The sequence below is a fragment of the Crinia signifera genome, chromosome 7, assembly GCF_055691185.1.
Source record: "Crinia signifera chromosome 7, ASM5569118v1, whole genome shotgun sequence".
Taxonomy (NCBI): domain Eukaryota; kingdom Metazoa; phylum Chordata; class Amphibia; order Anura; family Myobatrachidae; genus Crinia; species Crinia signifera.
The window spans coordinates 16939448-16954615 of NC_139223.1; the positions used below are offsets into that span (position 1 = coordinate 16939448).

At 47.6% G+C, this 15168-nt stretch overlaps 1 protein-coding gene across 1 annotated transcript in view; it reads right to left on the bottom strand.

Moving 5' to 3' along the window:
* LOC146019859 (large neutral amino acids transporter small subunit 4-like) overlaps nucleotides 1-15168 on the bottom strand; it is a 30170-nt gene that overhangs the window by 6813 nt on the left and 8189 nt on the right. Inside the window, exons 5-9 of the mRNA XM_083152473.1 lie at nucleotides 13583-13675; nucleotides 8766-8899; nucleotides 5632-5789; nucleotides 1966-2121; nucleotides 1754-1874 (exon numbers count right to left, since the gene is read on the bottom strand). Coding sequence (XP_083008599.1) covers nucleotides 1754-1874; nucleotides 1966-2121; nucleotides 5632-5789; nucleotides 8766-8899; nucleotides 13583-13675 — 662 coding nt within the window. The remainder of the gene's footprint in view (nucleotides 1-1753; nucleotides 1875-1965; nucleotides 2122-5631; nucleotides 5790-8765; nucleotides 8900-13582; nucleotides 13676-15168) is intronic.

A 15168-nucleotide genomic window follows, 5' to 3' on the forward strand; every position in this document is an offset into this window, starting at 1 on the left:
TAAGAAGTTGAAGAATAAGACTGAGATGAAGATTTGTCACGTTCTAGTGTAAAATTTACTCAATAAATCGTGAAATAAATATGTGTACATAGAAGTACAATCAAGAAATGAAAGTAGGATTAAAAAATAAATTCTGATTCAAACTGATAATTGTTTGGATGGCGGTGGGTTGCGAAACAAATCTATAGGTATCACGGATGGTGTAATGGTTAGTATTACTGTCTCACAGCGCGGAGGTCATGGGTTCAATACCCACCATGGCCCTAACTGTGTGAAGTTTGTATATTCTCCCCGTGTTTGCGTGGGTTTACTCCGGGTACTCTGGTTTCCTGCTACAATCCAAAAATATACTGGTAGGTCAATTGGCTTCCAACAAAAATTAACCCTGGAATGTCTGTGTGTGCGTGTACATGTGGTAGGGAATATAGATTGTAAGCTCCACTGGAGCAGGGACTGATGTGAATGTTCAACTATACTCTGTAAAGCGCTGCGGAATATGTATGCGCTATATAAATAACTGTTAATAAATAAATATATATATATAGGTGGAGGGGGTATGGCTATTGTGGGCATAATTGGTGTTTGGTACACTTACAGGGGGTCCCCAGTTGATGAGAAATTTTCACTACAGTGTCACCGTAGGGGGATATCCAATTGGGGTTCAGGTAGTCTTTTAGGGACCCCTTTACAATCCCGTTACTCTCTTCTCCTGGAGCCTACGGTCTCCCTCAGTGATTGACTATCAAGGGTTCCTAAAGAACCACCTGGATCCCAATTGGGAATCCCCCTATGGTGACACTGTAGTGAAAATCCCATCAATTGAGGACCCCCTGTAGGTGTACCAAACACCAATTATGCCCACAATATCCATACCCCCACCTATAGATTTGTTTCGCAACCCACCGCCATCCAAACAATTATCAGTTTGAATCAGAATTTATTTTTTAATCCTACTTTCATTTCTTGATTGTACTTCTATGTACACTTTTGTATTTTTTTCACGATTTATTGAGTAAATTGTACACTATAACGTGACAAATCTTAATCTCAGTCTTATTCTTCAACTTCTTACACTCCAAACCTTATCAATGCACGCATTGATGATTGCGATGGCTGGATTGGTGAATTGGCCCGGCGGTTGTAGGGAAGAATTTGTCCCATTGCACCCTTTCCCAGTGGTGCAGGTAATGTGTGTCGCGTTATGACGTCATGTGGCCAGGCCCGCGGACCTGCTCCCACACTCAGGGGCTGCCCCACTGTTTGGTAGAGACACCCTGTGCATGTGCTTTACTGATCCCCAGACCTCAGACTGCTGCAGGCAGGATCGGTGAGGGGAGCGGTAGTGTCAGGGAGTGTTGAATTTTTTATTAATTATGGTGCGGTAAGTAACGCCCACCTTTATACATTGAAAGTATAGAAATGCAGGTGTGGCCACGTCCCTTTCTGATTTTGTACCGATTTCTGACCCTCAGATGTTGGAGGGTATGTCATAGGTGCTAAATCTCAGGAGTGGATGTGGAATTCATCAACACATACAAGTTATCAACTCAGGAGCGTTGTGTTTCAAACAACAACACCACACCTGATTTCATTGCCGTCATTGAGTATCAATGCAAACACATTCTAACATTATGGTGGAATCTATAACAAATTACAATCTTAGGTCTTTGTCACAGCATACTGTAAGATGACATTTTTCAGCAATTTTGTAAATAAAAAAAACCCAAGGTTTTCTCCTGGTTTTTGGACAGACCTTGTGTCGGTCGTGCCGTTGTTCCCGGGTCTGAGCCGGCGGTTGTGCAGCAGAACACAGAAGAGGGGCCCTGTGATCAGCCCAAGCATCTGCAGAGCCCCAAACACTGACGAGTAGATATCTGTAAAGAAGGGGACACCGTTAGTCGGGGGGGGGGGGGGGGGGGGGGTCGGTGCTGTCTCCTGGTGCGCAGGACTGTAGCGGCCTCTCACCTGTTTGCAGGGGAGTCTCAGTCACAGTTTGAAGCTGTAAGTTCACAGAAGTAAAATAGAAGTAGATCCAGGTGAGCAGTACGGAGTCTGCCAGGAGGTGCAGGAGAAACGTAGGGCTCAGGAGACTTTCCTGGAGAGGTGGCTCTGCACGCACCGCTGAGAACAGAAAGTAGACCGTCAGTCAGTGGTTGCTACTGTTAGGAAGATGTGGTTCCTGCACAGCCCCAGGTTGTCAGATTGTAATATACTGTATATTCCTGTTTATCTATGACTCTTGCAGTATTCTACCTGATGGCTTTCCCCAGGCCGGGCCATGGTACAATTCAGGGGCAGGCTGGGCCTGGGGACATCTGGAGTTTATTTGAAAGGCAGTGAAGGGCTGTCAGCGTCCTGATTGGTGGGTGGCTGGAGCTGTCCACCAATCGGAGTGCTGATGTGGAGAGACGCTGCATTAGTGGCCTCTGGGTGGTTCCATTCCCTAGATGAGCTGGTGTGTTCTCTAGTGCCTGGATCTATACTGATCTCGTTCAGTTCAGATGTTGGGGAGTCTGTGTGGCTGATGGACAGTTGGCAAGAGGAAGGGGGGGCAGCATGGATGCTGGTACTCCGCTGTAGGGCATTGTGATGGTCTTAGCTGGTTTCGCTATGGCAACGACTCGTATCGTCAGTTGGGGGGTGTTCAGCACAATGGAGGGGAGCTGGGTCTCTGCAGGCCGTCCACATGGAATCTGCAATCTACAAAATGTGCCTGCCAAAAATGTCCGCTACCTTCTAGTAGTCAGATGCTAGAGGTCCTACTAGACATCAAACCATACCGCCCAACATTTTGACCCTGCTGGTTAGGATGCTCGCGCCTGCCCAAAAAGGTGGCTAGACCACTACAAAAGTGGGCATGGCCTTGTGGGAATGCTGCAACCACGCCCCCCGGTTTTCGTCACTATGGGGGCATGGAGCTGTGTAAGCCCCTCTGCTTCACTGAATAGATGCTGTGCCCCCCCCCCCCCCCAAAAAAAGGAACTGTCCTAGGAAAATCGGGACAGTTGGGAGGTATGCTCAAGCATCTGTCTGGGGGAGGCAGCATGGAAGTGTGGATTCTGGGAGTGCTGGTGCTTCCTGGCAACAAGCATGTAACCCTTCTCCTCCTGGCAGTGAGTCTGTAACCCCCCCTCTCCTGGCAACGAGCATGTAACTGTCGAAGTAAAAAAATCCTCCCCCTCCTAGCAATGAGCATGTAACCCCCTGGCAGCTAGCATGCAGCATGTAACCCCTGGGAATGAGCAAGAAACCTCTGGCAACAAGCATGTTGTAAAAAAAAATGAGGGGGACTTCTGTAGTAGCCAAAGGTGGCTGGAACCCTTAATCAAGTCCTGTTCCTACTGGTTCTCCGAGTGCCTCCTTATGTGGCCCACTGCAGAGATCCGCACAGAGCCAATGAGTATGAAGAAAGAGCTGGTGGGAAGAGCATGTACACAACCCCAAACGACTTCCCTAATTAGCGATCCATGAATAATCCGGCCCCTTGTCTGCTAACCCTACGGACATACAGGCGATGCATCACTCCTACCAGTAGAGTCTTAAGCTGGGTAAATGCTGAGCAATAAGCCGTCCGGTTGGGCGGATCAGACCGTCATGTCGCTCAGTGTGTAATATCTAACGTTTCTAAATAAAGCTCTTGGGAAAGTCAGCTGGTTCCTCATGAAACGCGTTACAGTGGTTGGTCACTGTCACTGAAAGATGATACCGGACTTATATGGAACATCTAGCAGGACCTGGCATATGGGGGCAAACCCAACTGCAGATATCGGATCTTCTATAAAAGCTATATTTGTATGACTGTCTAGTGCGGCTGAGTTTGTGTTGCCTTTCTAATGAACACTGAACAAACTAATAATAATCTAAGGCATTTTAGGGTTATATCTCACACTGTGGGGCTGATGCTGGGGTCAGAGTACAGCAAAAAAAAAAAAAGCAAGTAACACTGCACCTGGGTAACACCATGCTGTGCTGCGGATGGGGCAGATGTAACTTGTACAGAGAGATGCACACGTGAGCGGGGCATGTTATAGATTAGATCTAAGCTGCAGCGTAAAACTGGGTACAAAGTACACAAGGGATTTTCCTGACGAGTCGCTAGGACGTGATCAGAATCAAGCACACAGTATGGTGCTATGTTTGGGGGGGTTGTCAAACTCTCTCTGTTCCGATGCTGCCTACCCTTCTGCCTGTGAGGGGTGTACTGAAGAGCTGACGGGTCTCAAAATATTATTGAATTTTTCTATTTGAGGTGGCGCAAATGAATCAATATTTCTGTGTTCACATTTTTTTCTTCTCTAGATTAATAAAATAGTATTTCCTCCAATAGATAATTAATATAAGCAGCCTCCTTATTCAGTATGAAATGACATTCAATTTTAAATAATTATATTTAATAATATTTAGAATTATATTAATTTATAATATTTGTTGCAATTTCAATTATTTCTTTATTGGCAGCCCAAATAATAACTGCTAATTGTACACCTTACTTTAAAGTAAAAATGGAATAGACCTAATAAAAAATGTTCATTTCGTCCTTTAATATTATGGCCCAGAATACAGTCATGTTTGTACAATTGCTGTAGCGTTGCAGGAATTATCACTATTATAGGAGGTGCTTTCTTGTTTGTTACCCTCTCTGTGCTGTGGGGTTTCCAGATGCGTGATCCTGCTGTTATAGTGTTCCTACACGTTTTTGTGTCCCTTTTGGGGACTGGACCCTGGAGCACTTTCTTCCTGTTTTTTGGATATATTTGCGATGTAAGAAAAACACCACGAAACGCGTCGTCCTCACACCACATTTTAGCATAGACTTTGCAGTTCCTTTTTTCCAGGTCATTTTGCTCATTATAGCAAAAAAGCTACATTTGGGGCCTTATTCTAATTCACTCTTTCTGACAAAATCCTTCTTAGATGGACAAAACCATGTGCACTGCAGGTGGGGCAGATGTAACTTGTGCAGAGAGAATTGGATTTGGGTGGGGTTTTACTTCAAAGTGAGATCTATATTGCAGTGTAAAAATAAAGCAGTCAGTATTTTCCCTGCACAGAAACAAAATAACTCACCCAAATCTACTTCTCTCTGCACATTTTACATCTGCCCCCCTGCAGTGCACATGGTTTTGTCAGAAAGAATGAACTAGAATAAGGCCCTTGGGGTGGATATTTTTCTGTTCACAGGCTTCTGTTTATTTAAATCAGGGATGGGGAACCTTTGGCCCTCCAGCTGTTGTTGGACAACACATCCCAGCATGCCCTGCAACAGTTTTTGCATTGCCAAGTAGCAGCTGTTGCAGGGCATGCTGGGATATGTAGTTCAACAACAGCTGGAGGGCCAAAGGTTGCCCACCCCTGATTTAAAAATCAACATACTGTATACAGATGTGATGGTGGTTACATTATATAATGGTTGTGCATTTGGCAATAGAACATTTTTCTCATTATGAACCAGATGTACTATGCTTCAAAACGTGATAAAGTGGAAAGCGATAAACAACCAGCCAATCAGCTCCTGTCGTTTTTTAAACCCAGCATGTAACATGGCAGGTAGGAGCTGATTGGCCGGCTGTTTATCATTCTCCTCCTTATCGCTCTTTGAAGCTTGTTACATCTGGACCCTGTGTCTGGTACCTGCCGGCCTCTTAAAACTCATCATCCTCCTCTGGCTCCAGATCCTCTCTCTGTCCCTCAGAGATTCCTGGAACTTGTGCTTCAGTGATTTCTGGCACCATTCCTCCTCGCGTGTCTTCTTGTGCACTGTCTCGTAGCAGTTCAGCTGCAGCCGGATGCTGGGGCAGGGGGGGGGGGGGGGGGGGACAACAATGGTCCTTATTATATTGAGAAGCCTTTATTCCCATCCTACACCTCAGTCACCTGTACTCCCATCCTACTCCTCACCTGTACTCCCATCCTACCCCTCACCTGTACTCCTATCCTGCTCCTCACCTGTACTCCCATCCTACTCCTCCCCTGTACTCCCACCGTACTCCTCCCCTGTACTACCATCCTACTCCTCACCTGTACTACCATCCTGCTCCTCACCTGTACTACCATCCTACTCCTCACCTGTACACCTATCCTACTCGTCACCTGTACACCCATCCTACTCGTCACCTGTACTTCCATCCTACTCCTCACCTGTACTTCCATCCTACTCGTCACCTGTACTTCCATCCTACTCCTCACCTGTACTCCCACCGTACTCCTCACCTGTACACCTATCCTACTCGTCACCTGTACTTCCATCCTACTCTTCACCTGTACTTCCATCCTACTCTTCACCTGTACTTCCATCCTACTCCTCACCTGTACTCCCATCCTACTCGTCACCTGTACTTCCATCCTACTCCTCACCTGTACTTCCATCCTACTTGTCACCTGTACTTCCATCCTACTCTTCACCTGTACTTCCATCCTACTCTTCACCTGTACTTCCATCCTACTCCTCACCTGTACTCCCATCCTACTCGTCACCTGTACTTCCATCCTACTCCTCACCTGTACTTCCATCCTACTTGTCACCTGTACTTCCATCCTACTCTTCACCTGTACTTCCATCCTACTCTTCACCTGTACTTCCATCCTACTCCTCACCTGTACTTCCATCCTACTTGTCACCTGTACTTCCATCCTACTCTTCACCTGTACTTCCATCCTACTCTTCACCTGTACTTCCATCCTACTCGTCACCTGTACTTCCATCCTACTCCTCACCTGTACTTCCATCCTACTTGTCACCTGTACTTCCATCCTACTCTTCACCTGTACTTCCATCCTACTCTTCACCTGTACTTCCATCCTACTCCTCACCTGTACTTCCATCCTACTCTTCACCTGTACTTCCATCCTACTCTTCACCTGTACTTCCATCCTACTCCTCACCTGTACTCCCATCCTACTCGTCACCTGTACTTCCATCCTACTCCTCACCTGTACTTTCATCCTACTCGTCATCTGTACTCCCATCCTACTCCTCACCTGTACTTCCATCCTACTCGTCACCTGTACTTCCATCCTACTCCTCACCTGTACTCCCACCGTACTCCTCACCTGTACACCTATCCTACTCGTCACCTGTACTTCCATCCTACTCTTCACCTGTACTTCCATCCTACTCTTCACCTGTACTTCCATCCTACTCCTCACCTGTACTCCCATCCTACTCGTCACCTGTACTTCCATCCTACTCGTCACCTGTACTCCTATCCTACTCCTCACCTGTATTCCAATCCTTCTCCCCATCCGACTCTTCACCTGAACCCCCATCCGACTCCTCACCTGTACTTCCATCCTACTCCTTACCTATACTCCAATCCTTGTCATCACCTGTATTCCCATCCTACTCCTCTTTTATTTCCATCCGACTCCTCACGTGTACTTCCATCCGACTCCTCACCTGTACTCCTATCCTACTCCTCACCTGTACTCCAATCCTTCTCCCCATCTGTACTCCCATCCGACTCTTCACCTGAACCCCCATCCGACTCCTCACCTGTACTTCCATCCTACTCCTTACCTATACTCCAATCCTTGTCATCACCTGTATTCCCATCCTACTCCTCTTTTATTTCCATCCGACTCCTCACGTGTACTTCCATCCTACTCCTCACCTGTGCTCCCATCCTACTCCTCACCTGTGCTCCCATCCTACTCCTCACCTGTACTTCCATCCTACTCCTCACCTGTATTCCAGCTCCCTTACTATATCTCACCTGCACTCCAACTCTCTTCCTCCATCTCACCTGTCATCACTCACCTGCACTCCAACTCTCTTCCTCCATCTCACCTGTCATCACTCACCTACCCTCCAATTCTTACTCCCTCTCACCTGTCATCAGTCACCTGCACTCCAGCTCTCTTATTCCCTCTCACCTGTCACCACTCACCTGCACTCCAGCTCTCTTACTCCCTCTCACCTGTCATCATTCACCTGTACTCCAGCTCTCTTCCTCCCTCTCACGTGTAATCATTCACCTGCACTCCAGCTCTCTTACTCCCTCTCACTTGTAATCAGTCACCTGCACTCCAGCTCTCTTACTCCCTCTCACCTGTCATCACTCACCCGCACTCCTGCACTCTCACCTGTACTCCAGCTCTCTTACTCCCTCTCACTTGTAATCAGTCACCTGCACTCCAGCTCTCTTACTCCCTCTCACCTGTCATCACTCACCCGCACTCCTGCACTCTCACCTGCACTCCAGCTCTCTTACTCCCTCTCATTTGTAATCAGTCACCTGCACTCCAGCTCTCCTACTCCCTGTAACCTGTCATCACTCACCTGCACTCCAGCTCTCTTCCTCCCTCTCACCTGTCATCACTCACCTGCACTCCAGCTCTCTTCCTCCCTCTCACCTGTCATCACTCACCTGCACTCCAGCTCTCTTCCTCCCTCTCACCTGTCACCACTCACCTGCACTCCAGCTCTCTTCCTCCCTCTCACCTGTCACCACTCACCTGCACTCCAGCTCTCTTCTTCCCTCTCACCTGTCACCACTTACCTGCACTCCAGCTCTCTTCCTCCCTCTCACCTGCACTCCAGCTCTCTTTCTCCCTCTAACCTGTCACCACTCACCTGCACTCCAGCTTTCTTCCTCCCTCTCACCTGTCATCACTCACCTGCACTGCACCTCTCATCCTCTCTTTCACCTGTCATTCATTCCCTGTAATCTTCTTTCTTACTTGTTCTCAACTGCACTATGTTTTCCAACTCGCCATTACACATCATCTTCTGTCACCTACACTCAAGCCCTTTGCCATCCTCTCACCTGTACATGTTCTCCTCATCCTTTCCAGTGTGTTCTAGGTTCCAGAAGAAGAAACTGTTGAGGAACATAGCACAGGAAATAGCTCCGTACCCCAATATTATTGGTACAAATGGGACTCCAGCGATATAAATAACCTGAAGAAAAACACAGGAATTAGCTAAGCCACAGTTAGATCATGATTTGCTGTAATGGGTCTTGTTTCATTTAAACAACCTCACTGATGTGAGGATAGGCTGCATTCTCAGTGATGTCACTGGTTCGTAGTGACTGGATAGGCAGCACTCTTAGTGATGTCATTGGCTCTTAGTGAATGGATTAGTGGCATTCTCAGTGATGTCACTGGTTCCTAGTGACTGGATAGGCTGCATTCTCAGTGATGTCACTGGTTCCTAGTGACTGGATAGGCTGCACTCTCAGTGATGTCACTGGTTCCTAGTGACTGGATAGGCTGCACTCTTAGTGATGTCACTGGCTCTTAGTGACTGGATTAGTGGCATTCTCAGTGATGTCACTGGTTCCTAGTGACTGGATAGGCTGCATTCTCAGTGTTGTCACTGGTTCCTAATGACTGGATAGGCTGCACATTGATATCACTGGTTCCTAGTGACTGGATAGGCAGCACTCTCAGTGATGTCACAGGTTCCTAATGACTGGATAGGCTGCACCCTCAGTGATATCACTGGTTCCTAGTGACTGGATAGGCCGCACATTCAGTGATATCACTGGTTCCTAATGATTGGATAGGCTGCACATTCTGTGATGTCACTGGCACCTAGTGACTGTATAGGCTGCACCCTTAGTGATATCACTGGCACCAAGTGACTGTATAGGCTGCACCCTCAGTGATATCACTGGCACCTAGTGACTGTATAGGCTGCACCCTCAGTGATATCACTGGTTATTAGTGACTGTATAGGCTGCACCCTCAGTGATATCACTGGTTCCTAGGGACTGGATAGGCTGCACCCTCAGTGATATCACTGGTTCCTAGTGACTGGAAAGGCTGCACACTCAGTGATATCACTGGTTCCTAGTGACTGTATAGGCTGCACCCTCAGTGATATCACTGGTTCCTAGGGACTGGATAGGCTGCACCCTCAGTGATATCACTGGTTCCTAGTGACTGGATAGGCTGCACATTCCATGATATCACTGGTTCCTAGTGACTGGATAGGCTGCACCCTCAGTGATATCACTGGTTCCTAGTGACTGGATAGGCTGCACATTCCATGATATCACTGGTTCCTAGTGACTGGATAGGCTGCACATTCAGTGATATCACTGGTTCCTAGTGACTGTATAGGCTGCACCCTCAGTGATATCACTGGTTCCTAATGACTGGATAGGCTGCACCCTCAGTGATATCACTGGCTCCTAGTGACTGGATAGGCTGCACCCTCAGTGATATCACTGGTTCCTAGTGACTGGATAGGCTGCACCCTCAGTGATATCACTGGCACCTAGTGACTGGATAGGCCGCACCCTCAGTGATATCACTGGTTCCTAGTGACTGGATAGGCTGCACCCTCAGTGATATCACTGGTTCCTAGTGACTGGATAGGCTGCACCCTCAGTGATATCACTGGTTCCTAGTGACTGGATAGGCTGCACCCTCAGTGATATCACTGGTTCCTAGTGACTGTATAGGCTGCACCCTCAGTGATATCACTGGTTCCTAGTGACTGGATAGGCTGCACATTCAGTGATATCACTGGTGACTGGATAGGCTGCACTCTCAGTGATATCACTGGTTCCTAGGGACTGGATAGGCTGCACATTCAGTGATATCACTGGTTCCTAGTGACTGGATAGGCTGCACCCTCAATGATATCACTGGTTCCTAGTGACTGGATAGGCTGCACCCTCAATGATATCACTGGTTCCTAGTGACTGGATAGGCTGCACATTCAGTGATATCACTGGTTCCTAGTGATTGGATAGGCTGCACATTCAGTGATATCACTGGTTCCTAGTGACTGGATAGGCCGTGCTTTCAGTGATATCACTGGTTCCTAGTGACTGGATAGGCTGCACCCTCAGTGATATCACTGGTTCCTAGTGACTGTATAGGCTGCACTCTCAGTGATATCACTGGTTCCTAGTGACTGTATAGGCTGCACCCTCAGTGATGTCACTGGTTCCTAGTGACTGGATAGGCTGCACCCTCAGTGATATCACTGGTTCCTAGTGACTGTATAGGCTGCACCCTCAGTGATGTCACTGGTTCCTAGTGACTGGATAGGCTGCACCCTCAGTGATATCACTGGTTCCTAGTGACTGGATAGGCTGCACATTCAGTGATATCACTGGTTCCTAGTGACTGGATAGGCCGCACCCTCAGTGATATCACTGGTTCCTGGTGACTGGATAGGCTGCACCCTCAATGATATCACTGGTTCCTAGTGACTGGATAGGCTGCACCCTCAGTGATATCACTGGTTCCTAGTGACTGGATAGGCTGCACCCTCAGGGATATCACTGGTTCCTAGTGACTGGATAGGCTGCACATTCAGTGATATCACTGGTTGCTAGTGTCTGGATAGGCTGCACATTCAGTGATATCACTGGTTGCTAGTGTCTGGATAGGCTGCACATTCAGTGATATCACTGGTTCCTAGTGTCTGGATAGGCTGCACATTCAGTGATATCACTGGTTCCTAGTGACTGGATAGGCTGCACCCTCAGTGATGTCACTGGTTCCTAGTGACTGGATAGGCTGCACCCTCAGTGATATCACTGGTTCCTAGTGACTGGATAGGCTGCACATTCAGTGATATCACTGGTTCCTAGTGACTGTATAGGCTGCACCCTCAGTGATATCACTGGTTCCTAGTGACTGGATAGGCTGCACCCTCAGTGATATCACTGGTTCCTAGTGACTGGATAGGCTGCACATTCAGTGATATCACTGGTTCCTAGTGACTGGATAGGCTGCACCCTCCGGGATATCACTGGTTCGTGGTGACTGGATAGGCTGCACCCTCAGTGATGTCACTGGTTCCTAGTGACTGGATAGGCTGCACCCTCCGGGATATCACTGGTTCCTGGTGACTGGATAGGCTGCACCCTCAGTGATATCACTGGTTCCTAGTGACTGGATAGGCCGCACCCTCAGTGATATCACTGGTTCCTAGTGACTGGATAGGCTGCACATTCAGTGATATCACTGGTTCCTAGTGTCTGTATAGGCTGCACATTCAGTGATATCACTGGTTCCTAGTGACTGTATAGGCTGCACCCTCAGTGATATCACTGGTTCCTAGTGACTGGATAGGCTGCACATTCAGTGATATCACTGGTTCCTAGTGACTGGATAGGCTGCACCCTCCGGGATATCACTGGTTCGTGGTGACTGGATAGGCTGCACACTCAGTGATGTCACTGGTTCCTAGTGACTGGCATAGGCTGCACTCAGTGATGTCACTGGTTCCTAGTGACTGGCATAGGCTGCACTCTCAGTGATGTCACTGGTTCCTAGTGACTGGATAGGCTGCACTCTCAGTGATGTAAGTACAGGTGAAGAGTCGGATGGGAGTACACGTGAGGAGTAACCTTACATTTCAGTTAGTCCAATGTAATTTTGGATTTAGTTACCCACTGTAGCTTTATCATGGTTACAATATGTATACTTACAGTTTGGAGCTTCTTGTTTCTGGCATATTGGGTGAAATTTGATAGGATGAGAGATTATGAAAGTGAGAGATTTGGTAAGAAATCTCCAGGTTTTTTTAAAGCGGCAATCACTTACACTGCAAAATCACACTGGGTTTGCAGTGTAAATGATTGCCGCTTTAAAAAAACCTGGAGATTTCTTACCAAATCTCTCACTTTCTGAATCTCTCATCCTATTACATTTCACCCATTGTGTCTGAGTGCAAGTCACAAACCAGCAGGCCCAGTGCTTTATTCATTAATTAGTTTCATTTTTGGAAACTTATAAGGAACAATGTAAACTGTAAAAGGAAAGGACTCGGTAGCAAGAATTATTGATATACAAATAGTTTTGTTTAAACCACGGTGACGCAGCAAGCAATTCCTGCCATAAACGCAGTCTGTTTAAACAACCTATACACCAAACTATGTCAAAAGAATATAAATTTTATTAACATGCAGATCTCAGTCTAAACAGGGAACTTTTCCCTTTAATTTTCTATAAACACCCTTCAGACGATACCTAGCTGACATAGCAATCAGCTTCGCTAGAGACATCCAGAACTAATTGTTCGGATACCGAACACATAAATTTGCATAGCATATTTCTTTAAAGCTCACTGCAAAATAAATGTTGTCTGTCCCTGTCTGTCTTATGTTTTCTGTTGGACAAAGTAGGTCCGCCCTATATTAAAGAAAATACATTAAAAGTTAAGTTTTAACACTACTATCAAAACACAAGAGTGCCCCAAAAAAAAGAGTCCACTTTCCCCTCTCCCCCATTGCATTTACATATTGGACTCAGGGGAGCACCACCAACATACTCAGACCCACTATCCCGTAAGGGACATTACGTCTATCAAGTTGGTTATAGGCAACCCAGGCCAAACCCCACCGGAGTGGTGAAAGGGGTCCTCTTTGACCCAATTCACACTTGGTGGGAAGAACCTTGTGCGGCTCCCAAACCCCTTCTCCCTGAAGGAACAATGTAACTAAGCAGAGAAACATATTTCTCTACCTTGTCTTCTCTACCATTGTATCCCTGTTCCCCACCATGCGTGATCCACCAAGTTCTAAGCTAGCAGCTCAGATCTGATATAGAGCGGGGGCCCAGAAGCTGGTTAGATGGAGCTCTGGGCTCCATGACAGATGAACTGTATCTTTACCTTAATGATGGTGAAGACAGTGGCGGATGCAGAGAAGCTGGCGATAACCAGCGCAGGGTAGAGAGATGCAACATCTGGTAACACTTGTGGGAGCTGTGGGAGAAATGACAGGCGGCTGTGAGTGAGAGGTCTGTTTTCTAGGATCACAATGCAATCTCACATGTTCTATGGGGGAGGGGGGATTTTCCTGTCCAGCATTTTACCCCTGAAGACTATCAATTCTTATATCTGCGAAACGCGTCAATAAGAAATATTTCTTTATTTTTTCTTGAGTTGGGGGGGGGGGGGGGGGGGGGGGCAGGGGGGGACACATTATTGAAAATGTCTTGCAGGCACATGGGTTGCTCCATTACCCATTACTACTTCCAGGTCCAACATAACCTCTGTGCAGGCCCGGTTACTGGACTGTGCTGGTTAACAGAGGGATTCTTCTCCTGAAATTGTATTAATGTACTATATCCCCCAGGATACAATAGTGTCAGCTATTGTGGCTAAGGTAAGCCTTCCGAACTGTGTCCCTGTTTCAGAATGCACTGCAAATTGCCGAAAATCCCCGATCACGGTTATCTGCAATGTGCGCAGGTGCCAGAACTGCAGTCCTGTTGCAACCACAGTTTAAGTAGCAATGTGGTCAAACCAAGACAGGGGTCATCACTACACATTTTACTTGGTTATACCTCTACCTTATGTATCAAGTGCTCCCCCCGTCTTTTAGATTGTAAGCTCATTGGTCCGGGCTACATATAGGTTCTGTTTAATGTCAGTGTATGTACAGACGGAGCAGCTCTCATTTGAGCTCTTCCTGGCGATTCTATTGGCAATTGGCAGCCGCCGTCCTCCTGCGCACGAGAAGCTCGCACACCCCCCTGTTCTGTCGGAGGCTGCAGCAGCCCTCCGCCCGCCTCTGCCCCAGCCTGCCCTCGCTCCCTGCCCGCCTCCCTGATACAGAGACGAGCAGGGAAGCCGCTCCCCGCCGCCTTACTGATGGGGACCCGAGACAATCACACGTCCCTGTCAGGTGAAGCTGCCGTCTGCGCCAGCACATGAGATCTGGCGATCGGACACGCTGGGTGACGGCTGCTCCATCTTTACATCGGGCAAACACGTCGGAGAAGAAAGCTGGTTGTCAACACCAGGACCGAGCAGCAGCTTTCACCTCGTCGTCGGAGTTGAATTGTTGACCCGTAAGGTGCTCTTTTATTTTTGGGAAGAGGGCTGCAGCGCCTGCAGTTCAAGGAGGTTCTGCCGCACCCGTCGTACAGCCCCGAACTTGCGCCTGCGACTTTCACCTCTTCCCAAAGTTGAGAGAGCATCTTAACGGTCAACGCTTCAACTCTGACGACGAGGTGAAAGCTGCCGCTCGGTCCCGGTGCCGACAACAACCACCAGATTTGTTCTTTGTTTTTTTACTTTCCAATCCAGCCTTGTACTCCTAGTGTAAGTGTATTCTCCTTTGATTCTTGTTTAATCTGTTGGCACATGTGTGGTCAGTGGGCCTCACAGCACTATGAATTGGGCCCAGTGTGACGTGTAGTGTGAGTGATCTAGGTTCATTTTTGATGTCCCAATCCCTGCACATCCTGTTA